Source organism: Podarcis bocagei (assembly GCF_964188305.1).
Source record: "Podarcis bocagei genome assembly, chromosome: 4".
Taxonomy (NCBI): domain Eukaryota; kingdom Metazoa; phylum Chordata; class Lepidosauria; order Squamata; family Lacertidae; genus Podarcis; species Podarcis bocagei.
In genome coordinates, this window is record NC_138128.1 from 55,692,101 (window position 1) to 55,719,532 (window position 27,432).

At 42.1% G+C, this 27,432-nt stretch overlaps 1 protein-coding gene across 3 annotated transcripts; it reads right to left on the reverse strand.

Moving 5' to 3' along the window:
* Window positions 1-676: 676 nt before the first annotated feature.
* On the reverse strand, window positions 677-25,843 carry RGS10 (regulator of G protein signaling 10). Of its 3 annotated transcripts, none has more exons than XM_081193105.1 (5): window positions 25,686-25,842; window positions 13,296-13,417; window positions 12,139-12,225; window positions 11,544-11,687; window positions 677-2,833 (listed from the first exon to the last, which is right to left on the reverse strand). In XM_081193105.1, the coding sequence occupies exons 1-5, from the start codon at window positions 25,732-25,734 to the stop codon at window positions 2,687-2,689; spliced, it is 549 nt and encodes a 182-aa protein (XP_081049231.1). In that variant the 5' UTR covers window positions 25,735-25,842; the 3' UTR covers window positions 677-2,686. The 3 variants fall into 3 exon arrangements, with proteins under 3 accessions (XP_081049231.1, XP_081049232.1, XP_081049233.1); XM_081193106.1 differs by lacking the exon at window positions 25,686-25,842 and adding an exon at window positions 23,362-23,475; XM_081193107.1 differs by lacking the exon at window positions 12,139-12,225 and having other exon boundaries at window positions 25,686-25,843.
* Between the last annotated feature and the right edge of the window lie 1,589 nt (window positions 25,844-27,432).

The following is a 27,432-nucleotide window of genomic DNA, read 5'->3' on the forward strand; positions in this document are numbered from 1 at the left end:
ATAGTCATAGAGGAGGAAAGTTTCCAAATGCAGCCAAATTCAAATATCAACATCAACTAGAAAGATATATTCACCGTTCCGTTGGCATCACCAACATTTGCACATAGGAAACAGGCAAATCCAAACAAGGCTATTTTCAAGACTGACAAACTCAATATAACCTCTCAATTATCATTTGTGTAGTGTATTGAAGCAGAGTACTGTACTAGAAGATGGAATTTGTTCATAATGTGCTTTATATATCAGCAGCTGTTCTTTTAACGTGCACACATACATTCAAGCAGAATTTGATGAGCTTAAAATTGTTCCCTTATTTTAAAGCAGGATAAATGCTGCAAGACTGATCTAGGAAGAGAACAGGGAATGTAATGTCAGAAGTTCCAGTCAAATATCTCTGTGCATAGCTAGCCAGGCAATGCTTCTGCAAACCAGTGGAACCAATGGATTAGGTGCACACAGCAGCATGGGGAATACACTTCCAGAGCATAGCAGCATCTCTTTTCATGTACATCTGTTTGCATGGTGAGTTGCCAATCATTCTTAAATTCATGGGTGAAACTACTCACAGGTGAATTATGCTGAATCCTTCGCTAGATACTCCGCTTCTGGGGATGTGAGGAGGGAAGTTATGGACACACAAATAATAGGTTTGTAAGAAATAATTGAGTAAGGCATATTACACGGCATTTATTTATTTATTGCATTTATATACTACTTTTCTGCCAAGGCACCCAAGGCAGTTTACAATATAAAAAGTAATAAACCAAATAAATGTTATAATATATATAAAAAATCAGACTCCTCTTGGGCTGACTGATGGTCTCTTCACAGGAGTGAACGGTGAGTGGTCCCTTGCCTCCATTTCCTCACTCCTGCCTTCCCACACGACACACAGGTCTTTCTTAAGCAGCCAAAAGGATGACAGCTGGTCCCTCCAAAGTTTATGGTACTATTTTTCTAACTGCAGACAAGCTGGTCGCAGGAGTTGCAAATTTTGAGGGGGGGGGGAATCACATGTAGAGTGAAATCCAATATGAGCAAAGTCTGCTGCATGGTCCACATATCACATTAAGCTGCTGTTTAAAACTGAGCTATGGTTTAATGTGAATGAGCATCATGCTTGAGCATATAACTCAAATGTTTCCATGATGCTCCTTTCCCCCCAAAAGTCAGTCATGTCACTTGAACCCAGGTTTGTGGATAGTTTCTATCCAAACAAACCATGAGCAGGAGCCAATGTCTGTCCTTGGCTTACAGCTTGTGCTTTGCTTGTGGGAAACAAACCACGAGCCCTGGTTTAGATGGCACAGCAGGACAGGAGTACCTTGTGAGCAGCGTTCACCAACATTAACATTAATTCATGGTGTGGATCATTCACATTAAACCATGGCGTGCTTTAAACTATGATGTGATGTGCAGACTGGTTCCACAACTTGGAGAGGGGTTGTTCTGACTGCTAAGGGAGTGCGCTGCTGCAGAATATACAAACAAATTTAGGACAAAAGCAGGTGAAAATAAAACCTGGTTACAATGTCTGTACAAAAGAAAAGAAACAAATTTTGGCAACCGAGACAGAATTCCTTGGAACAAGTACACAAGGCTTAAAAGCTAGTTCATACTTGCTGTTGAGCTGGAAATAGACACTCACTGGGTGAGGCACTAGCTTTGCATTTCGTCTTTCTGGGTAGACTAATGCAGAAGGATGCTACTGGCCAGTCTCCAAGTCTAAGTGTACTTTGAATGCAGACAAAAGGTAATTTGTGGCCTAGGTTTGTTACAGCAGTAAGCTAGCTGTTGTTTGACAAAATTAGTAACACTCTTCTTGAAATTCAGTTAGGGAGTCTCAGTTTCAGAACAAAGAAGGGGGAGAAAAAGTAAAAACCCTGAACAATACGGGTTCACAGGAGAAATAGGCAATCTTTCCCTAGCACAAATAGATTTAAAACCAAGCCACAGAAAACCCTACAAAAGCCATTCTGAAAGCAGCTTTTAGAGTGAATAGCATGTGTTGTATTACAAAGATAGAGAAAATGATTGTTTTTCAATTATTTTGATTACTGGTAGTTCCTGAAAAAAAAGGTAGGAACAGTTTTAAACTAATGCCTCAGATGAATAGTCTCCTGCCTTTGTGCTTCCCTTAATAGAGGCTTCTTGTCAGTATCAGAAAAATATTTCAATTCATTTTCTTTTACTTCAGTTTAAGCAAAATTTAGGCAGAATTTGAACCCGCTCAAATAACAGTTAAAGCTTAAAAAATGGAAAGTCTATTTACACAAGGCTCTAAGAGTGTTTTAAAAAACAGGTATACTGCCTCTCCCTCACACTACCTGTGTTTTTAAACTTATCACAATTTTATGCTACATCCGCACTTAAAAAATAATAATGATTCACAAGGAACGGTATCAAAACCAGAAGGTAAAAATAACCGAGTTTTCTGTTCACAGATTACTCTTGAGTCCTTCAGTCCTTTTAGGGGTTTAGTATAACTGCCTTGGCCAAGGGTTTTGGTGGTAGCCATTATGCAAAAACAGTTATGTCATTCAAGCAACAAAGGTTAAGCATCGCCTAACAGGGTTCTATGTTTTCCAAGCTTGAAATGCAGTTGTGTTAAACCTCACAGACTAATCCTGAGAACTCATTTGGTTATTGTAGTCTCAGTGGGATCTACTGTTTGTTGTTGTTTCAATCATGTGTTGTAAATTCTAGAAGCTCTTTTCGCTACAGTTTGAGCATCTGGTAAATTCTCTTCCTGTTCTTCGGTCTGCTTCAGCTTAAGAAACACTTCTGATTTCAAGAAGCGGCTGTAGCTGTCGTACTTCATGAGGCTGAAAATCTGAAGGGGGGCAGGGAAAACAATCTAGATGAAACAAAGCCTTAAAACACATAAACTAAGAAAGTCGTACAACAAAGATCTTCAATGAGCCCCCAAACTGTTAGACCATAATTCAACATATTAAATGAAAAGAACAAATCTGTGTCAGCTGTACTATAAACTAAGGAGAATATGTTGTTACTATTACCTCACAATAGCCATCCCAAATAAAATATGATCAGCTTTAGAATTTGTTGGGTAACTACATATCTTAAAAGTATGCAAAAGGCAACCCCGTTTAGAGAAGTTTTTAAGGATTGGTACTTTTATTATGATTTTAGATATGTTGTAAGCCACCCAGAGTGGCTGGGGAAAGCCAGCCAGATAGGCAGGGTATAATAATAATAATAATAATAATAATAATAATAATAATAATAATAATAAATAATTGCAATATCACATTTTTTAAAAATACATCTTGAGTACTATGTACGGCACAATATAGTGCTATTCCTTTTTATAACAATCCAATTTAGCCATCATCAGATAAATGACCGGAAACCACTCTGTTACGTTATGATTTGTCTTATGTAGAAAATATCCCACTGCTGAACTTAGCCAGAACAGCATATCCCCAAATGCAACCAAGTAACTACTGCAGAATCAAAAATAAAAATGAAAGCTTTGTTTTACTAGTTTTTTTTAAGTACAAGACTTCCTAAACACTGTTATTAAGTAAAGCCACTAATTCAAAGTGCTGATTTTGACCTACAAAGCCTTAATAATAATAATAATAATAATAATAAATTTTATTTATATCCCGCCCTCCCCAGCCGAAGCCGGGCTCAGGGCGGCTAACAACAATAAAACAGTACAAAAGTACAACATAAACAACATTCTAAAATCATTCATTATAAAAATTAATTAATTCAAGCCACTAGCAACCATTGGGCCAGAGCTCTGCGAAGATTGCCGAGGGAGGGGGTCAGGCTGTGCCCTGGCCAAAGGCCTGGTGGAACAGCTCTGTCTTGCAGGCCCTGCGGAAAGATGTCAAGTCCCGCAAGGCCCTGGTCTCTTGTGACAGAGCGTTCCACCAGATCGGAGCCACAGCCGAAAAAGCCCTGGCTCTAGTGGAGGCCAGCCTAACTTCTCTGTGGCCTGGGACCTTCAAGATGTTTTTATTTGAAGACCGTAGGTTTCTCTGTGGGGCATACCAGGAGAGGCGGTCCCGCAGGTACGAGGGTCCTAGGCCATATAGGGCTTTAAAGGTTAAAACCAGCACCTTAAACCTGATCCTGTACTCCACCGGGAGCCAGTGCAGCTGGTATAGCACCGGGTGAATGTGATCTCGCAGCGAAGACCTCGTAAGGAGTCTCGCTGCAGCATTCTGCACCCGCTGGAGTTTCTGGGTCAGTCTCAAGGGCAGCCCCACGTAGAGCGAGTTACAATAATCCAGTCTGGAGGTGACCGTCGCGTGGATCACAGTGGCTAGGTCAGGGCGAGAGAGGTAAGGAGCCAACTGCTTAGCTTGGCGGAGATGGAAAAATGCCGCCTTTGTTATAGCTGCAATCTGCGCCTCCATGGAAAGGGAGGTGTCGAAGATTACACCCAAACTCTTAACGGACGGTGCTGGCACTAATTGCGCCCCCGCAAGAGATGGGAGTTGCCCCCCCAATCCCATATCGCCCCGTCCCAGCCACAGGACCTCTGTCTTCGAAGGATTTAGCTTCAACCGGCTCCCACGTAACCATCCAGCCACAGCTTCCAAACATCTGGTCAGTGTGTCTGGGGCCGAGTCAGGATGGCCATCCATCAACAGATAGAGTTGGGTGTCATCGGCATACTGATGACAACCCAGCCCAAAACTCCGAACAAGCTGGGTGAGGGGGCGCATAAAGATGTTGAAAAGCATCGGGGAGAGTATCGCACCCTGAGGTACTCCACACACCAAGGAGTGGCGCGATGACAATTCCCCCCCAAGCGCCACCCTCTGTCCCCGACCAGAGAGAAACGAGCGCAGCCATTGAAGGACTGTGCCCTGGATCCCCACGTCGGCAAGGCGGTGGTCCAGAAGTTCGTCTCAGGACCACAATACCTCAAGTACCGCCTCTTCCCATATGAACCTACCTGGACCCTGAGATCATCTTCTGAGGCCCTTCTTCATGTGCCTCCTCATCAAGAGGTCTGGAGGGTGGCAACACAAGAATGGGCCTTCTCTGCAGTGGCTCCCCATCTGTGGAATGCTCTCCCCAGGGAAGTTCGCCTGGAGCCTTCATTGTACACCTTTTGGTGCCAGGCAAAAACGTTCCTTTTTAACCTGGCCTTTGGTTGATCTGATTGACATCTTATGCCCTTTTAAAATGTGGCTATTTGGGGGGGGGTTATTGGGTTGTTGTTTTTATTTAGATTATATATATTGTGGTTTTATATTCTGATTTTGTTCTGTGAACTGTCCTGAGACCTCCAGGTATAGGGCGGTATATAAATTTAATAAATTAATAAATAAATTTTGTTTGACTCAGTATACAGGTGTTATTTTATCCTAGATCACTCATTCAAAGTTCCATCTTGGCACAGCCTTCCTGACACCCTGTAGTGCAGTAAGCCAACTGGCTACTGCCAGACTTTGGAACTCCCTCCCTAGAGAAGCTAGACTGGCTCCCTCCTTGCTGTCCTTCCAATGGGTTTTTGGGAATGAGCTGCTTTTAATTAAAGGGCTGGTGCTCTACTGTTTATATTGTAATTATTTTATTGTCTAGTCGGGGGAAAGGCAGGGTATAAATAAATATATATAACAGGGGCCAGCAAACTTTTTCAGCAGGGGGCCAGTCCACTGTCCCTCAGACCTTGTGGGGGGGATACTATATTTGGGGGGGGTGAACAAATTCCTATGCCCCACAAATAACCCAGAGATGCATTTTAAATAAAAGGACACATTCTACTCATGTAAAAACACACTGATTCCCAGACCGTCCGCGGGCCAGATTTAGAAGATGATTGGGCCGGATCCAGACCCTGGATCTTAGTTTGTCTACCCATGATATATAATAATAACAACAACAAACAACAACTTATGAGCAACCAACAAAATTGCTGCAACCCACAGGTAAGTCTAACTTTGCCTGTTTCCAGACAGGTGGCTCCTAGTACTACCCAATCATTGTTACAAGTGAAATGGCCACTGACTTGCAATTAACTTGTCACACCATCAGGAGTACCGTGTGTGTTTTCTATGTGCACATCCAGCTATATTTTGCCAAAACCTGCTGCTGTAAAAGGGAGCCACTGAAGCCCAGAACATATGCCCTACCTATCATGCTTGCCATTTTTGAGCTCCATAAACTTATTTAAAATCAGTCATTTATTTATCACTATCTTTTATTTTCTAATAAAAGACAGACATAACACTAATAACATCTTATTGTATTTTCTTGTTAAGATGCTGCAAAACTATACTACAAATGGTCTAACAGCATCATATTGCCAGCTCAGACTGACAAACAAAATAGCAAAACAGTAGAATTAAAATCATCATCCTCATCATTATCATCAATACATCAAGGTTGCTAGGAACAGTTTATTTCAGGAATGCTTTTAATTTTAAACTAATGAAAAAGACAGACACTTCTCTTCAGGAAGGGTCATTCCACCACCTCTTTCAGGGTACTGGGCATAAGTCCCTCATGTAGTGAGCTGTTAGCCAATATGGTTGTTGCAAGTGTCCTGCTCATGTCCCGAGGCTGCAATAACTGAAACTGATCCCACAGGCTGTAACTGCATGGTACTCCGGGGACCTCTTATGGCCTCAAGTTCAGCATGGGTCTGAATGATTTTGCCCCCAAAGTGCTTCATCAATCACTCACAGCAGCCTGCCGAATGTCCACAGTTAATGATACCACCCAGGTCTGATGCAGTCGATGTACCACTGCATACAAAAATCTTTTTACTGAGAGAAATTTGCACTAAATGCTAAAGACTTTTCACAAGAATTCTCCTTTTTTTAAAAAAAAGGGGGGGAGAATGCAAATTGCTTCAGAAAAGTGGAGAACTGAATTTAAGATTGGAAAAGGAGGATCTGAGAGAAATGAAATAGTAATGGAAGTAGAATAGAAGCCTATATAATCCTCTAGCTGCAGAATAATCAGAGTAGTTGTGATGGATTTCATTGCAAAGTGCTTAGAGTCACTAAACTATTAAGGAATGTTTTGCATTCTCAACCCAAATTGGGAACAAAATCTCATATGCAGAAGTTTCAAAAAGTCTGTTTCTAAAACATCATATATATGGCTAGTGGACTGCAGGCTTTCTCTTCTCTTTTTTAGCCCACAGCTGCAGGAACTCAGCACAACTCAGCCATATTGCAACAACTTTTAAATTAAAATGTATCTTTTGTGTTTCAGCTACAACATCATGATTACCAGATAAGGAGCTTGGTGGTGCTGCTTATTTTCAAACCATTAAGATGCCTTGAAGCTGTAATTTAGTTTAAGCAAAAGGAAGCATTTCTAATCTGCAACGTTCATTGACTTCCAAATAAAGGTATCATATTGAGGAACCAGAGTATTATATTATTGTTCAACAGTGTATCACTTTTTGCATACCACATTTAGTGATTGCCAAAAGAAGATATCATATTGACGGACTAGAGGATATTGTTGTTCATCATTGTTGCACATTTTGTATACAAAGTTCTTAAGATACATTGAGCAAAACACCAGGCAAACATGGTTGAATGTTGGTATTAGGGAAGGAAAGAGAGTGTTCAGCAGATCATATGATAGAGATCATATGATAGGTTTTGTGCAACAACAGATTCAGCTATGAAACCACATTTTTCAATGGTCATGTAATGTAACAAACTTTTGTACAAAGAAAACTATCACATCAAGACATGGCTATAATGTTCAAACCCCTCTCAACTAAGTAACTAGTTGGTCTACTACTGTGAACTGCATATCTGTGATTTTGGATTGCTGTGATAAAGACACAACTTATGCCATTTTTCAATTAAAAAGTATACAGTCTTCCCTAGAGACATTACCTCAGCCATTCCAATGATGAAAGGAGAAGTTTAGGCAGGAGGGGGCTTCCTTCCAGGGGTGCTATATGTATAGCAGAAATAGCATGCACACTAGTACTCAAAACACACACAACTGACAGCATCGGTAAAACTTTCAGCTTGTCAGTTTCATCAGGGAGCAGAGTTAATGGTGAAGGAAATGATTTCAGAGCATGCTAGAAATATATCTGTGGGATTGCATCACAGTCTAGTTACAGGTCAGAGAAGGGAAGCATCTGAAATATGAGAGCAGTGGTGGGGATTTCTCCAGTACTAGTGGGAGGGGCGTGTGGTCACATTTAAAGCGGGGGGGGGGCGTAACTTGTAAACAATGGATTCCTTGGTTTTTTTAAAAAAAAATGCACACAATTTTGGCGTTGGACTCTGTAACACAGCTTGGAAAAGGAATGATAATGTAACTGCAGCTTCTAATTGCCTTATTGACCTGAACAAATAATGTAATAAGGTAGCACTAAGAAATATGTTTGTTGATTATTTTTTAATGCTTTGAGCTCTGTGCTCTCTGATACTGTTAAAAATTGCTTTACTAAATTATATGTGATTGGGCATTGGTTTGTACCCACACATCACGAAAGATACTTTATTGCATGGGATTACTGTTATATACTAAGGTTGGATCCTAGAACAATAGGCAAGTAGGATCCTAGAATGCAACAACTGATTGGCTTGCAGGAAAAGACCGATCAGGCTCCAGGAGGAAGTTAATCAGCCTATTAGGCTGGTAGGATCGTAGAATGCAACACCTGATTAGCCTGCAGGAAAAGACTAATCAGGCTCCAGGAGGGAAGCAGAATCAGCCAATCAGACGGGACTCATTGTGTAAATAATGTATGTAAAAGCCTGAGGTTTGGGGAGGGGGGATTCAATCACTGTTTTACAAGCTGCAATAAAGAGCATGAAATCACTACAGGACTCCAAGTATATTTCAATTACCTTTTTTAAAAAATGAAAGAAAGGAGACTTAAAAGGCAACTAGAATTCAAGCTGGCACAAACTAAGGATGCAATTCAAGGCTTCTACCACCAAAAGGGGGGGGTCTGTGGAGCCACCAAGGCATCCAGCCCTCCCACTCACCATGGCAGCAAAAGGTGTGGCAGAAGGGGTGATGGGGCCCAATCCATATGTAATAGAATCAGGTCGTAACACATATTGAGAATTGTTAATCAATGGCTCTTCTGGCAGCCGTTAACACAACCTTTGCATTTCTAATAACCATCTAATTGAGCTTACAAAGAACTGCTACATTTTAAAATTTGGTGTTCTAAATTTAAAATGCTATCCTGCATTAGGACCCTCATGAAGGAAAGGGAGAGGCCTGCATTATTTAATTATTATTTAATTATTTAATTAAATAATTATTTAATTATTTTACATACACACACACACACACACACACACACACACACACATATGCAGCCTCTCACAGTTCAGGCTAACAGTTTGAAATGTTACAATTGGAAGTATTTGCTCAAATATGATTTGCTGGGGAATCAAGTTTAACATGCATGCCCACCCCCATCTTTCTTTTTAGTGCAGACTCTCTCCTAGCTCAAATTAGCAAATATAATTGGTCCCACTCACCCTTCAAATGATATTTTTTTTTCAGAGTGATGTGTCAGCTTCCTGTATCTTTGTGCCTTTAGAATTTGGACAATTGTGCAAACAAACCTTAAAGCCTGCCTGAGCTCCATCTTATCAGTTCATTCACTTGAGTCAGAGAGAAGGGAAGTGACATAACTGGACCATGGAGAGGCAATCATCAAGCTGTCCTTGGTGAGTTGTGTTGTGAATTGCTGGGAATTTAGTTTTCTAAACAGAGCTAATCAGGGCTAAAAATTTACTGCACTTGTCCAAGGCTCATGAGGTAGGCTGGATATCTTTACTGTTTTAACGTGATGAAATAAGATTGGGGGACACACACTAAGTAAGCTTGAACAATCATATCTTTGCTTAATAAAATAAAGATATGGACGTGTATTTTGGCTGCATATATAACCCCTTCGTTCCTTCCCTTTGTGAAAGCAGTGAAACAAATTAGGAAGGCTTTATACTCCCTATAGCTTCCAAACAGGTAAACTGTGGCTAACAGCTTCGGAACAACTCAGGATATTATACCAACTTCAAACCATGGTTTAATATGCTATTTTGATGCTGTTAAGCCTAGACTTCCTGCGTTGTTCCCCAGCTTGCTTGAAGGAAGCAGTGAATGGCTGCAGCTCAGCCATAAGGCTCCTTTGTATCTGGGCTTAGTAAGCTGAGATATGATTACCCAAATGCAGCCAATAAAAGCTCGTCCTTTGGTCCTAATAAATGGTTCATGAGAAATATGTTCATAACTCTCATAATTCATTATGTCAGATACTGGACACTATTCATAACCAGTATAAAGCAATATAAAGCACTGACTCTAAGCACCCTGCAGTATTTCTCTGTTGCTTTAAATGTAATGAGTGCCATTTGCCAGACCCTGCAAATGAAACAGATTTATGTAGATAAACAATATGAATGTTGCTAGGAATATAAGCCTATTTATTGCAATGCTAGGCATATTTACTTGGACGTTTATTTACCTCTGAGTAAATATGCTTAGGTTGGTGTTCTGAGCCTTACTTTCCTCCCCAAGATTAATCTGTTCACAGAAACTGGTATGACTGTGAAACTGCAGTACAGCACAAAATATTTTTTCCTAGCACAAAATATACAAATTCAAGCTTTTTAAAACTAAAAAAAAAAAATTACACACAGATAAAGTCTCTGGTCCTCATGACTGAGAAAAAACAACCTAAAGAATCCTTTACCACTTTATGCATATGGGTAGAGAACATCTGATATCAGTGCTTTGGAATGAAGTTTCCCCCATAAGCATTAGTGAGATCTAGCACTTCCAACAAAACTAGGTAACTTTTATTATTCATTTATTTATTATTAAACTTATTAGTTTCTTTTTTTACCAAAGTAACTCAAATGTATAACAATGTATAAACAAGCAAGCACATACACTGAAGCCAGCATAAAACAAAACAGAGGAAAATTTAAAAGCAAATAATATTTTTTAAAGGCAGGATTAAAACGTCACACTCACTAAAGGAGGCCACAGGTAATAAAAAGCCAAAGGCCTGGCAGAAAAGAAATGTTTTTCCCTGGTACCTAAAGATATGTACTGATGTTGCCAGGTGAACCTCAGTGAGGAACCACCACTGAAATGGACCATTCTCATGTTGCCACTCTCTGGACCTCCTGTTGAGTTGCCACATGGAGAAGGGCCTCAAATGATGATTGCAGGGTCCGAGTTAGTTCATATAGGAAGAGGTGGCCTCCCCTGGGGTCCTGAGCCATTGCCAGTGTTCCAAATGCACTTTTTGCCATATATCAGGTTCTGAGCCACAAAAATAATTCCAGAATCCCAAAGCCTCTGTCTTCCCACAGAAACTTTCAATAAAGTGCCTTAAAAAATGCTTGGCAAATTGTGTGGGGGAGATTAATCCCTGTGGAGCTGCACCTACACCAGTGTTTCCCAAACTTGGGTCTCCAGCTGCTTTTTGGACTACAACTCCCATTATCCCTAGCTAGCAGGACCTTGTGTCTCTTTTAGCTCAGTGTTCTTGTTGGTAGCTAGACAGCCACCTAATCAGGGAAGTTTCTGAACCTTACCTGGTCTTGAAGTCTCTGAAACATTAGAGGGTGAGGTTTTTCCAATATTGACTCATCCAAACGGGATTGCCCTTCAACATTAACTTGAAAAGAAGCTTTACTTGACAGGAAAGTCATGTAAATTTCATTTGCCTTCGCTTGCATCTGTAAACAGAAGGACACATATACTAAGCAAGCGTTTTATTTTTCAATATTGTACATCTGTGGGTTTGCTAAAGCAGGAGAAAGGGGAATAATGAATGTTACGCCAAGAAACCACAGTAACAAATGCATTTCAATATGCAGCAGAAGGAAATCCTACAGACTTTTTAGACATATATTAAGTAAAAAGAATTGAATATACTTCTTTGATCTTAAAAAGAATCAGAGAACGATAAGCTTTGTCATCCATAAAACTCTGTCCTCATCTGCAGTCATGTTTTTACCTCACCCCCAATGAGGTTATGTTGTTGTAAACACAAGAGAAGTAGGTCGTATTATTTTCTATGTCTATTCACATGATTTTGAAGCATACCTGATAGCTTTGTAGGAAATGCATGCTATGCCTCAAGACTACAATGGAATCTTTCAGTCAAATTGGTTTCGAAGACAATACCTGTTTCTCATCTTTTATCTTCTTAAACTCTTCACATGCTAGCCAGAACAAAACATTTTCTTCACTAAATTCTTTCTTTAAAAACTCCTGAAGAAAAAAGCGAGCTGTTAGATAATAAAAAACCAGGTCATCATAACCTTGCTAGCCTCTCTTACTACAGGGTGAGTCCTTTAAAAGAGGTCCTGTGGATACAGAGTACACATGTTCCACAGGGCCTCTTTTAAAAGACTCACCTTGTATTATCTTAACTGGAAGGTCTGATGGAAGGGGTGTGCAACCTCAGGCCCAGGAGCCAAATGCAGCCATCCAGGCTTCTCTATCTGGCCCTCATCACTCTCCCCAGGCCACCCCCCTCTCCCCATGCTGTATGCCTCAGTGGCCAGGCTCATGTTTTCGCCTGGCTGGAATGTGTCCTTGAACTATAATAACCCCTCTAGCTTGCATGGATGCAGAGATGGGCATGCAGAGATCTCTAATTTTAGCAGACTGGACTGCAGTCTACTGACCAGAGTCACATCTGTTACCCCACTCTCAACTAGCGTGTGGCCCCTGAAAGCTTACCCGCAAAGGAACTCAGGCAGAAAAAAAGATTCCTGCCACAGCTTTAGAGACTGGAACTTGGCACTTCACACACCTCTTGTCAAACGTGACAGAATCAGTCCAGAGAAAAGTTTTCACCTTAACAATTTTTGCCAATGATCCTCAAGTCTTTTATTCTCACTAAATTTTACTCAAGCCAACCTCAGAATCAATTATGATCTGAATTCTTCCAAATGAAGGAATACAACTTAATTCTACATTGCGTCTACACCATATTGTTGGAAACAGTACTGAAGCATATGTAAAAATGTAAAGGTAAAGGACCCCTGACAGTTAAGTCCAGTCACGAATGACTCTGGGGTTGCAGCGCTCATCTCACTTTACTGGGCAAGGGAGCTCACATTTGTCTGGAGACAGTTTTTCCGGGTCATGTGGCCAGCATGACTAAGCCACTTCTGGCAAAACCAGAGCAGTGCACGGAAATGCTGTTTACGTCGCAGAGATTTGAACCGCCAACTTTCCAATCGGCAATCACTAGGCTCAGTGGTTTAGACCACAGCGCCACCCACGTCCCCACCCCCCAAGCATATGTAGGTGCAAGTAATTAAGGTAGCAACCCTAAATCTCTTGACGCCTTCTGGATCCTCCAGTAAATTTTCTAGCGATGTCGCCCATCTTGTAGTGCCATTTAAACTTTGGTGGCTGCTGCTGCTTGGTTTGCTGTCGCTGTCGTTTATTTCTGAAAAATTAGAAATAAAGTTGATTGAAATATATTTTTTTCACATCTCTGCCCTCTCCTATAAGAACTGGGGGACAGCTTTGAGACTGTTTAACCAAAGCTGTTTAACTAAAGTAACTGAAAGCTCATGCTGTGCATACATTTCAGTGCGGTGTCATTTAGCCCGGAATAGCCCACAGACCGCCGTGTTCAGGAGCAAAGGCTTCCTGATGCTCCCAAGCATCCTGGCTCAAGGCCTGCAAGATGCTGTAGCATAAGAACACAGAAAGCCACCTTATACAAGATCAGATTATGCGTCCCTCTATCCCAGTATTGTCAACTCTGACAAGCAACAGCTCTGTTGGGCTTTGGGCAGGGATCTTTTCCATCATCTGCTACCTGATGCTTTTCAGTGGAGATGCCAGGGACAGAACCTTATTTGTGCATAATATGTGCTCTGCTGCTTAGTTATAGTAGCCCTTCCCCAAAATGAAGGTGAGAAAATGGCCCTGGACAGGCATAGACAATCTGGGGGGGAAGCACCTTTTCCGTTCTGCAGTTTTGAAGTTGCCATGTAAGCCAGTAATTTACAAGCAAGTTTAAAACAAAAAACAAGCACTGCTATCTTAATAAGTTCATTCATTTCATAACTGTACCACAAACTGTCTCCAAGCTCTGCTGCAAAACAGTGGAACTGTCAATGCTGCTATCTGCTTTACATCACACACACCGAACCTATGAGACAACGCTTGGTAAAATGCCAAGACCGTTTCCAAAATTAAGACCTTGAGACCCATGTAAAAGTGTGTGCTGGGGTGTGGGGAGGAAAGTGGCTTTGTTTTTTAGGGAAGGGGAAGGGAGGTGCAGAGTGCAGCTATAAGTTGCTTTAGTGGATGGAATTACATTAAACTTTTTTTCATGCCGTTCCACAAATGAACATTTGGTTCCCTCCCTTTAGATATGTTGGGGGGGAGGGTTTTGAGGTGTAATGGGATTTTCAGATAGGTGTGATTGACAGTGATCGCTACACTTTATTGCTGTTGCCTACATCTGTACTGCTGTAGTCTGTAGGGATTCCGTCTCTCTCTCTCTCTCTCGGCATCTCATCAAGTTGAGTGGATATCTTGAGTGTACTTGCCAATAGGGACGAGGCAGCCTACTGCTAAAGTGCCTTTCCACTCTCTAAAACTAGAATCTCTTTGTTGCTGGTTCAATGAAAAAAGTTCTGCATAGGTACACAACTCAAATCAAGATCAAACCAGACATGACACAGGAAATCTGCCTGCCCGCTGAACTAGACAGTAGTGTGCTTGATGGACAAAACAGTGCTGTTTGTTTTAAGGCAGCCTCCTGTGATTCTAAGGCCTCGTATTCACTCTCAGGCATCTCAAGTAGCAAGGCTGGGTGGGGAAATTCTGCCTGAGACCCTGGAAACAGGGCGACAGTGGTCAGGCTTATAGTCTGATCATATAATGCAACTTCATTTGTTATTCCGTTTATGGAAAAAGGCATAGTGCTCTACAGGGTGCCAGCTACTCAAGCAACAAACTTTGGTATCAAAGAATTGTAGAGTTGTAGAGTTGGAAGGGACCAATCTAATCCAATCCCTTGCAATGCAGGAATATTTTGCCCAGCATGGATCTCAGCATGACCCTGAGATCAAGAATCTTGTGCTCTACCAACTGAGCAATCCCAACTGAATTATTTGCCAGATTTTTCTTTTTACCTGCTATACTGTAACAGCAATATGACATGGAAAAATAAAGCAGACTAAAGTTTTTCCTGTTGCTTTACTTCCATGCTAGAAAAGGCTTCCTAAGCCACATTTCTGCATGGCATACTGCTGCTAAAGGCGCAGGAGGCAGGATTTCGCCCCCCACCCCCCAAGGTGGCAATGCTATGAATTACCTTAGTTTTCAGAACACCAGAGAATGAAGAACAGCAATTGCTGGTTAGCACTGAAGACTTGGGATATACATAACCATGTGGAGACTTGACAGTCAGATATAAACTACTCTGCACTGACTTCAGTACTGTCTGGAAGTTATCCACTTGTAAGGAGAGACTTGTCTGCATTCCCAAAATATAATAATTTATTTCTTAAAACTAGCTTCTGTTTTTGGCAGAATATTCATATGTGAGCAAACATTTCTACTGCCCTAGCACTGGATATGGCATAAGTCGCACTAGAGAAGAATAAATTCATTCAACAAGAGCTCGCCTCCCTTTAGTCATACATTACATTTCCTAAAGCCATGAATTTGGGCAGCAATAAAATGGTGAAGCTGCGGAAGGATAAAGTGGACGCAAATTTATTTATTTTTTAGCTCACTACACATTTTTAAAATCCCCGGTTTGCACATTTTTTATTTGATTTGATCATTTAATTTCTATACCGCCTAATATATTAAAAAATATATCTAAGAGGTGTACAGAAAACTGAAGCAACAACAGACAACTTAAACAAAATGTTACAAAAATATAACATTTTAAAAGGTTACATTACTACAAAGTTACTAATATATATATATATATATATATATATATTTGCTTTCGTAGATTTTCACGGGTACAGGAATGTAGGTTTTGGTGTCTTCGGGTGTCTTCCCGTGTAAGAGTTGGGGTGTCTAGGCGACGTTTCGACGAGGTCTCACTCGTCATCTTCAGGCTGGTGCTTTCGGCTTCTTGTTACTGGAACAGAGCAGGATCTCAGTGTTTGAGTTCCTATAAATACTGTTGAGGGGGTGTGGTGCAGAGAAGAAGTTCCCAGGTTATTGTGCCTTTTCTTCTTTTGTTCTTTAATTACTTGGGGGATATCTTGAGTGATATCTTGAGTGGTATTCTGAGTACCACTTAGGTGGGTCATTAAGTGTGGATTAGTTGCTATAGCTTTCGTGTCTTGACCTTTTGAGCTAGTGAAGAGATTTTTCTGAGAAGATGGCTGTACTGCACTTAGTTGTGCTCTGGCTTGGCTTCGTGTATAGGGGCGAGCTGTGGTTTTGTGCCCTGTGCCAGCCAGATCTGTGTAGGGATTGCAGGGGGGTGCAGCATCCGGAGGTGCCACTATGGTTTGGCTACCGGATGGAGTCTGTAATTTATCTGTGGAGAGGGTCTGGGTTTGGGTCTGGTGTGGTTGATAGGTGATGGCGTTCTGTGTGCCTCTGGTCCTGGTGTCGGTTTTTGTGGGGAGGGCTAATTTCCAGATGTCTGGCAGGCGGGACGTGTCGTCACGCTTGTTCATGTTGTGAGGGTGTTTCTCTATCTCGATGGCTTCCATGATTATTCTCTTGTGGTGATGTTCCATGTTAAAGAGCAATTTGGAATCTGCAAAATTAATTTCGTGTCCTGTTTCTTTCATGTGTTGGAAAAGAGAGGAGGTTTTTTCTTCTTTTTTGACGGCATTCTTGTGTTCTGCGATACGTGCATTTATTCGTCTGTTTGTTTGTCCAATGTACGTGGCTGGGCAGACTTTGCAGGGTATTTCATAGACCCCTTGGTTTTCCAACTGGATTTTATCTTTGGGGTTTCTGAGGATATTGGCTATTTTTTGGTTGGTGCAAAAGGCTGTTTTGATATTGTGTTTATGGAGGATTTTGCTGATTTTGTCTGTAGTGCCCTTGATATAAGGAAGGAGGGCCATGCCATTGTTTTCTTCTGTGTCTTGGTTTTTGGGGGGTGTTTCTTTTTGGATTAGCTTCGTAACCCTGTTTTGCTGGTATCCATTGGCGATTAACACATTTGAGAGATTCTGTAACTCAGTTGTCAAGTGGTCTTTGTCAGCCAGGCGTTTGGTTCTGGAGATGAGAGTCTTGGCTACGGAGTTTATTTGTGCAGGGTGGTGGTGTGATTGTGCATGTAAGTAGCGGTTGGTGTGTGTTTTTTTCCGGTAGATAGTGTGTCCTAGGGAGCCATCAGGTTTTTTGTAGATTAGGACGTCAAGGAAGGGAAGTTGGTTGTTGGCTTCTATTTCCATAGTAAATTGTATTTTGGGGTGTAGGCTGTTGAGATGTGTGAGGAAGCTGTCTAGTTTTTCTTTCCCGTGTGGCCAAATTACAAAGGTGTCGTCAACATATCTGAGCCAAAGTTTGGGTTTGTGTTCTGACTTGTCTAAAGCATTGGTTTCAAAGTGTTCCATGTACAAATTTGCGATGACCGGTGAGAGGGGTGATCCCATAGGCGCTCCTTCTATCTGTTTGTATCTTTGTCCATTGTGGATGAAGTACGTGTTGGTTAGGCAGTGGTTGGTCAGGTCCAGGATGTATTTGGGGGGATTGTATTTGTTTTGAATGGCTGTCAAGGCTTCATTAATGGGCACTTGAGTGAAGAGAGATACAACATCGAAGCTCACAAGTAGGTCATCGGGATGTAGGTTTTGCTTCTTTATTGTTTCTATGAACTGGAAGGAGTTAGTAACGTGTGAAGCGATGGATTCTGCATAGGGCTGAAGTTGCTTAGCGAGAAATTTAGCGAGATTTTTGGCTCAGATATGTTGACGACACCTTTGTAATTTGGCCACACGGGAAAGAAAAACTAGACAGCTTCCTCACACATCTCAACAGCCTACACCCCAAAATACAATTTACTATGGAAATAGAAGCCAACAACCAACTTCCCTTCCTTGACGTCCTAATCTACAAAAAACCTGATGGCTCCCTAGGACACACTATCTACCGGAAAAAAAACACACACCAACCGCTACTTACATGCACAATCACACCACCACCCTGCACAAATAAACTCCGTAGCCAAGACTCTCATCTCCAGAACCAAACGCCTGGCTGACAAAGACCACTTGACAACTGAGTTACAGAATCTCTCAAATGTGTTAATCGCCAATGGATACCAGCAAAACAGGGTTACGAAGCTAATCCAAAAAGAAACACCCCCCAAAAACCAAGACACAGAAGAAAACAATGGCATGGCCCTCCTTCCTTATATCAAGGGCACTACAGACAAAATCAGCAAAATCCTCCATAAACACAATATCAAAACAGCCTTTTGCACCAACCAAAAAATAGCCAATATCCTCAGAAACCCCAAAGATAAAATCCAGTTGGAAAACCAAGGGGTCTATGAAATACCCTGCAAAGTCTGCCCAGCCACGTACATTGGACAAACAAACAGACGAATAAATGCACGTATCGCAGAACACAAGAATGCCGTCAAAAAAGAAGAAAAAACCTCCTCTCTTTTCCAACACATGAAAGAAACAGGACACGAAATTAATTTTGCAGATTCCAAATTGCTCTTTAACATGGAACATCACCACAAGAGAATAATCATGGAAGCCATCGAGATAGAGAAACACCCTCACAACATGAACAAGCGTGACGACACGTCCCGCCTGCCAGACATCTGGAAATTAGCCCTCCCCACAAAAACCGACACCAGGACCAGAGGCACACAGAACGCCATCACCTATCAACCACACCAGACCCAAACCCAGACCCTCTCCACAGATAAATTACAGACTCCATCCGGTAGCCAAACCATAGTGGCACCTCCGGATGCTGCACCCCCCTGCAATCCCTACACAGATCTGGCTGGCACAGGGCACAAAACCACAGCTCGCCCCTATACACGAAGCCAAGCCAGAGCACAACTAAGTGCAGTACAGCCATCTTCTCAGAAAAATCTCTTCACTAGCTCAAAAGGTCAAGACACGAAAGCTATAGCAACTAATCCACACTTAATGACCCACCTAAGTGGTACTCAGAATACCACTCAAGATATCACTCAAGATATCCCCCAAGTAATTAAAGAACAAAAGAAGAAAAGGCACAATAACCTGGGAACTTCTTCTCTGCACCACACCCCCTCAACAGTATTTATAGGAACTCAAACACTGAGATCCTGCTCTGTTCCAGTAACAAGAAGCCGAAAGCACCAGCCTGAAGATGACGAGTGAGACCTCGTCGAAACGTCGCCTAGACACCCCAACTCTTACACGGGAAGACACCCGAAGACACCAAAACATATATATATATATATATATATATATACACACATATATATATATATATATATATATATATATATATATATATATGTTCATTTTCCCTCTGACACACTCTTCCTCTCAGCCTTCGGGTTCTCACCCAGGGTCCAAACAAACTCTCAGCTCACCCACAAAAGTCTCACAATGAGAAGAGTTTCTGGAACCAGTAGACATTGCCCTAGTCTCTCACTCCAGACCTGTTCTATATGGGCAGGACCAAGGTGTATGGTACTTCCTCAGGCTGCCCACAGCTGTGTCCCATTCAGCTGTACACTCCACACCAGTTCCAGGTGCAACAGGTTTGTTGAGTTTCCCAGGGGTCCGAAGGATGGGGAAAGGGCCCCCTCCACACCCAGCTCTTTCTTCACCCTTTGTGCCCTCTCCTCCTTGAGCTGCCCTGTAGTTCATATTTTCCTGAAATTTTTCCTCTGTTCTTGACAAGTGAGCATGCCCTGCAGTAGTTGCTGCAGCTTGCTGAATCTCACATGCGCAACTAATACCCTATATTGCTTTCTCATATTTATTAAATTATTTGTTTGTTTCACGAGATTTATGATGATGCTCGGTTGTAATAAAACCTCAGCAAAAAGAATAAAACAATAGAATTATCAGTAAAAAAAAAAGGTTTAAAGCAACTATTTTAAATATTTTTTTAAAAATTAAAATCAACAAGAAGCTAAAAACCAGATTAAAGCACATGTCAACATTCTACATGTCCTTATGGGCTTGCCTAAAAAAAATGTTTTCAGCAGGTGCTGAGAAGAGTGGAGTGAAGTTGCCGGCCTGATGTCAGCAGGCAGGGAGTTCTGAAATTTGGGTGCTGCTACACTAAAGGTTTGATCTCTAACAAATGAAAACAAGTAATATGTGGCACAGTGTCAATTCCTTTTACATCTTAATTTCAAAGAGCTCTTCCCACCTTACAGGTCACTCAGTGTACTTCATGGCTGAGTGGGGATTTGAATGTGGGTCCGTCTGTCCCCAGTCATAATCTGTCACAGTAGTCATTACACAAAGGTAACAATAGACAATAACCAGGATATTATGGTCAAAGCTTTTATGAACCTCTTTGAGTATGAGGAGACGGCAAAGAAATTATAATGAGTGTTTTTCAAGTCCTGTTGGTTGCTTAAGTCCTTGATTTTTTAAATTTTTATAGAAAGCTGCTGTAGACTATACATAGATGAGGCTGATTAATTATTCCTTTTATCATTAAATGGTCCAATGTGCTGAGGAAGCTATTCAGTTCAGGGAAGGTATTAACCTCTTTACTGAGCTTAGCAAAAAAAAAATCTGCAAATGCAGGATTTTTGTGCGTGAACATTACGGGTTTTTCCCACCAAAGAAAAAAAATGACATTGGCACATTGTGAGAAGGTGGTGAGGTGGCTGTACCCAGACATATTTTCCTTCTCCCTCCCTCCATTCTTCTCCCATGATCCCTAGCTAGCAGGACCAGTGGTCAAAGATGATGGGAGTTGTGGTCTGGGATGATGGGATCCTCAGTCCAACAATATCTGGGGATGCAAAGTGTTGGGACTAGGATCCGGGAGATCAGGGTTCAAACCTTCACCCAGTCACGAAGCGCACTTGGTGACTTTGGGCCAGCCACCATCTCTCTGCCTAACCTCTCACAGGGTTGTTAGGAGGATAAAATGAGGCAGGGGACGACCCATATAATGCAACCTTGAGCTCCTTAAAGCAAAGGTGGGGTATAAAATTAATAACGCTAACAAACCACAAAGCACAGCTTCTTCCATCCCTGCAGTACAATGGTACCTCGGGTTAAGAACTTCATTCACTCTGGAGGTCTGTTCTTAACCTGAAACTGTTCTTAACCTGAGGTACCACTTTAGTTAATGGGGCCTCCTGCTGCTGCTGCCACGCCGCTACCGCGCAATTTCTGTTCTCATCCTGAAGCAAACTTCTTAACCCGAGGTACTATTTCTGGGTTAGCAGAGTCTGTAAAATGAAGCATCTGTACCCTGAAGCATCTGTAACCCAAGGTACCGCTGTATAGTGTCAGAAAGGTCATTAAGTTAATTAGACAACTTTTTAGAAGTTCTCAGGGCCTAAACATAATGCTAAATTCAGATGAATACATCTACTCTGGGCAAAAACAAAACAGATTTCATAGGAGCAGACTACAGGAATATATGTAGTTGCTTTGAGATTGTGCTTCTCAAAGTTTCTCTCATTTTAGATGACGGATAGCGGATCGAAGTACTCCTTTAAGATTTGATTATTTCCTTTGTTTGGCTATTAAAGAGTTACTGAATGCCAAGAATAATGATATGTGGAAGTGCTTCATATTTTCATTTAGATTCAGCTTTTGATCTTCTGATGGGAGTGCTTACTTGCTTTGGTTGATGTATCTCAGGAAGCTGTTTATTCTTTTTTTGGAAGCTGATTAGTAGGAAAAATTGACCCAGCAGCAATGACTGTTGGAATGAAATCGTTTGCTGGATCTGCCTTTGTTTGTTTTGTCCTTTACTAGAATGGCAGATACTGGGGTTTTAACTGAGCTCTTACCCTACTAAATACTAATTGTAAAAAAATTATTTTCTTCTTTGAAATCTACAACAAATTAGCAGATTATCTAACAAAAAGTTGCATTAGAACATTCATTGGTTACAGGATACTAACTGTAAAAATTATTTTCTTCTTCTAAAAACGCAAATTAGATAGCAAATTATCTAATACAATGTTTCACTAAAACTTTCACTGGTTACAGAAAACAACTATCCAGTTGTTTTGCAAGAACCAACAACTCACAAATCTAATTGTTATGATGCTCCGAGTAGGAAAGGGAAAAAAGATTCACTACTTGGAACTTATGCAGTGCAAATCTACGCATATTTAATAAGAAGTTAGCCACATAGATATAAATGCTACTTACTCTCAGGTTAGTTTAACTAGATTGGGTCACTGTGTTTTAGATTTACCTTGTATTTGACTATATAAATATTATGGCAACAGACCACTGCCTGCAGTGGGAAAGCTGTGCATGCATCTTATCTACCCTTCCAGCCCTCTCCTCCTTTTTCTAGTCAATTACATGACATATGGGGGACTGGATGGGGATATGGGATGTACATACAGACTTCCCATTCCCCATAATGACCCATTGTCCACTCACACATGCAACTGCGTAATCCTCTTTTGAGCCCTATGGAGAATCCTCTACACATGGGCTCCATGTCTGTGCAAAAAATAATTATACTCAAAGGGTTGAAAAAACATAGTTTATTATGTTTGTATGATTAGGATCCCATCCAGTAAACATATGACGGCTGAGAAACCTTAGCCTGTTTATGCCTTTCGTCTTGACTACAAAATGATAATCAAGAACATGAATGCACATTACACAAGTACAGTTTCTTATCTTAAATGTGAGAATACAAGCATCCAAGACTTAGGACAGGATTGTCAAAAGTATTTGTGCACCTGACACAAGTTAAAACAGGTGGTATTCATAACTGAGCTCACTTGTCTAACTATAACTCAAAAGGATTTTGTCTCTATTTAGCCAGTACAATTGCAGGTCAACCCATTAAGTTCAATGGTGCTTGCTTCCACGTAAGTGTGCATAGTGTGGTTGCAATAATCAGCACACATATCTAGATGTAAATCTTACTGATATCTGCTAGACTGTCTTCTTCAAAGTAGAAGCTGGTGTGAGTCATAGAACTTAACAAAGTGAATACAGAACTGCATAAAGTTCTATCGGCTATTTAAAGCTGACTCTTAAATTATCTTTTCTCATTACTTACATCTCTACCCTCCCCCCCCCCCAAGAAATAAGCTGAAAAGCAAGCAAATAGGCAAACAGTTAATGTAAATGACAATAAGCCGCTTTCTCTAAGATAATAATAATACCCTTTCCTTTGCAAACTTCAGCTTGGAATTAATAACCCATGGTGAAAATCATGCATAGCTGTACAACTAAAAAGGTAAATTCCTCTTACTTTCCATGTAGATAATAATCACTTGAGACGTTCCAATGCCTATTTTCTTCTAGGAGCTGTTGTTTCTAAAGGACATTTCGGCTACAGTAGCTTGTGCTTTGAATGTCTGGGTTTGCTCAAATTACAAGCCCAAACATCCTCTTTTGAATCACTGGTTTCCACTTTTAACTATGAGGAAGGAAACCTAAAAGACATTCTGCACATGTAGCATATTTGGGAGCCTTCTCAGGGTACATTTCATGTTTTTAAAACATTTTTTTTAAAAAAAAGCTAGGTTTAAAGCTAGGTTTTCTCACAAAGCAGAACTCAAATATTATAATACTACACATTTCAACCCCAACTTCTCAGAATGCTTTGGTTTGGTTTGCTCTTTGCAGCCCAAATTAATCAGAATTTTTCAAATCAATGAAATTATAAGGGGGGCAATCTATTTTCAAAGCAAATAAAAAAACTAATTGGGCATCAAACTCAGACATCAAATTTCAAGATATTAGTAATCTGGAAAAAGATTCAGGGAATAGCAACACGTAGGAATGATTTGGAAGTATTTGGGACATATTGGGAACATATGAGAAAAAAACAGGAGAAAACAGCATTTAAGCTATGGAAAAAATTAGAGGGAAAATAAGCACTATCTGAAAAAGCTGCTGTAAGGAAGTTGGAATTCATGAATGGCTTTAAGATCCTAATCCAAAGACATTACTAGAAAGTGTCTTATTTCTGTACGAGTTTCAGATGAATGCATCTAGAATTGTAATACTGAGTTTAGGCTGAATATTTGGGGAAACTCCTTTCAAATTGTAAGAAAAACAAATCAGTGGACTTCATGCCTCATATGAGCAATAAATCAGTCAGCATTGTCAAAGGAAGAGTTTAAAAAGAACCGGACAAGCATCAATCAGCAATGTACAAACTAAGGCATTTCATGCTTATGGTCAGGGGGCTTAAACCAGATGACTTGGGGGAACTTCCACACCCCCTTCTACTTTTGCAAGTTATAGTTTTCTGCTAATACTGTGTACAACCGGGGGTTTAAATCCAAGGAAGGTTCTTTGGGTCTGCACATCCTCAAAAACTTTAAAATGTGATTAGAAACAACGCAGAAAAGCATTCTTAAACAGGAACTTGAAAACAAAACCACTCTGCTCTACAGTGTAAAAGAAGAAGAAGAAGAGGGGATCATTCAAATCTTTTTGGTAATTAGGATCTGCACTTTGCAATCCCAAACTAAAACTTTCACCATCAATACTTTTAAAGACAATGTTTACCATAGTCAGATTTAAGATGGCAGGAAATAAAGTATTGCATTTTAGGGAGCTGCTCAAAGGAGACAGGTTTAAACATTTTGCAACAAGCTGGATTTCTCTGCATTTTTTTGGTAAGGCAATGTTTTCCAGTATGTCCTAAACTTAATGAATAAGCTTGTGGGAGTTTATTTTTGAGAGAATGGAGCATTGCTCATTGTGACATCCATCCCTCCTTCCCTAAATACGTTCTTATTTCAAAGTTCTCTTTCTGCCTCCAGTGGAAGTCCAGGTCAGCTGACTCAAGCTGACTTGGATCTCTTCTTGTTATTCACTGGTGAACGTATGAGACGCATTTTCCCTTGAAAGGGACCTGCAGACCAGTGGCATCGGGCGCCACCTTGTTCTCCTGGGTGCCGGGCTCCTTTCGAAGCTCCTCGGTGGCTACAAAAGTAACAGCAGCGGGAGCGAAGCCAGCCCGTCGTCTGACTCATAAGAGCCGGCGGGCGGGCGCATCTGCAAGCCAAAGCTTCTTCCACCTCCCATTTCCAGATGCCCCGCTCTTCAGACGGGTCCTGACAACCCCGCTCCTCGGCCAACAGGGGCGAGAAACGAAGGTTCTCCTCCTCCCTCGCTTTTCCTCTTTTAACACGAATCCGCCTGCCTGGCAACCGCTAGCCAAGACAGCCCAAACCCCAGCGGCGCGCCTTCCTCTTTCGGCTGCACGCTTCCTCGGGCTGCTGCTGCTGCTGCTGCTGCTGCCCTCCTCCTCCTCCTTCTCTCTTCTTCTTTTACTTTGCGGAAAGTTACCCTCCTCCGGCTGCCTTTCTCGAAGCCGAGAAGCAAAACGCACAGCGAGCGGCTTCCTCCCGGGAGGGGAAAGAGCCGCCAAAGTGGAGCAGCCCCCTCCAGAATGCGAGGCGACAGCGGCGGCAGCAGCAGTCCCACCCCCTCCCTCGCAAGGCTCAGGGCGGGCACGCGGCGCTTCTGCCCCCTTGCGCTCCGCGGACGCCTGGGCTCGACCCCCCTTGCTCTCCGCGGCGGGAAAGCAGCTGCGCGCCTGAGAGAGAGAGACCTTACCTGACGGGGGCCGCTTCCTGCTGAGCCTGCTCACCGCGCGGGTGAACATCTCTCGCCGGCCGTGGCAGCGCCGCGGCGAGGAGGAGCCCGGGGGGCGGGCGCCACGTCCAGGAGGAGGAGGAGGCGCTCGCGCTCTCCCTCTCTCGGCTAGCGCTCGCCAGGCCTCCCTGGGAGGCGCCTCGTGCAGCGCCTAGCGCGCGCCCTGCTTGACGGCGCGCGTCACGTCAGCTCTCGTCTCGGCAGCGAATGGGGAGCGCGCGGGGGGGGGCGTACAGCCGCGACGGCCAGCTGTGCCTCGCCTTCCTTTTGGCGGGAAGGAGGAGCTAGGCGCGCTCCTAGGCCCCGCTTCTCCGCAAAGATCCTCGTGCGCTAAGGCCCCTTCGATAGAGTCTGGAGAGATCCTGAAGGTCATCTCGTCCAGACCCCCCCTGCGACGCAGGGATCATTATGCGCGGGGATCTAACCAACGGGGCTATTGCGTCGCCTCCAGGCTGCGCCTGCTCATCACGTGGGCGGCCTGGAAACAGAGAGGGAAAGAGGCAGGGGCCACTCGCCTCAAGATCCCGGCCTTCCCTGCAGCGTCAGTTTTATCCAGGCAATGGAATCCCCCTTGGGAGTAGCTCTGGTGGAAAGCGATGGGACTTCCTTCCCATGTTGTGCAATTGTGAAGGGTTCATGGGGTGGCCATGAGCAAGACTGGCGCATCGATAACAGCTGCAGATTTGGGACTGGTGTGTTTTCTGCCCAAAGCATGCATCCTTCAACAGTCCCAAGAGCATATTTGACGTGTGCAGCCTCCTTCTCTCAGTGCACGCTTCTTCAGAAGGAGCATGGCCTTCAGAGAGGTTTATATTCTCAAGTAATGCTGGGCTGTGTAGCCTTAGGGGGCAAAAATCAGAACCATCTGTAATAAATTGAAACTGCCTTGTAAATGACTAGCCAAGCATGTCAGTGCAGTTATGAGCATTTTACAGTGGCAGTATCTTGCTGGCCCCAGTTGCTACTCTTTGCAGATAACACAAAGATATGGTGCACATAATCAGCTCCCACAAGCTGCATGAGAAAGCAGATAATGAGAAAGCAGATATTGTAACTGTTAGATAAATTGAATGAGATTGGCACTTTTCTTGCAACTACTCAAAATGCAAGGAAAAGCTTGTCAAAATTCTGCATGAAGGAATGACTCTCATACTTGGGTTCCCTTTTGGACCAGGGAATTTATAACTGATAGGTCCCAGGGATGAAGGAAGGTAAACATAGCAAGCTTTGTAGTTTATTGACGTTTTTCCATCATTTGTACAATATGTATTCATAAAATATACACATACTGTACCAAAAGAGCTAGTGTTTTCCAGTAAACACTGGCCTGTGAGAGTTCCAACTGGAGAACAGCCTTTACCAAAGGTGTCATGCACTTTGAAGAAGCACAAACTCAGGGCAAAAAGGGAAAATGAGCTAAGAGGAAGGCACGTTTGGCAAACCCTCACTGTGATCAACTCCTGCCCGGAAACTGATGTCCCAACCATGCAAGGACATGTGGATCCAGAATTGGCCTCTGCAGTCATTTACGGACTCACTGTTAAGATCATGTTCATGGAAAACAATCTTACTCAGTTATGAGTGATTGCTGAAGAAGAAGAAGAAGTCCAAAAGAGCCCCTCCTCTATGACCTGCTGTGGTATAGCAACCAGAAACAGTGAAAAGCAGCAAACCTGTAGAAAAATAATGACTTTTTTTTTAAAAAAAA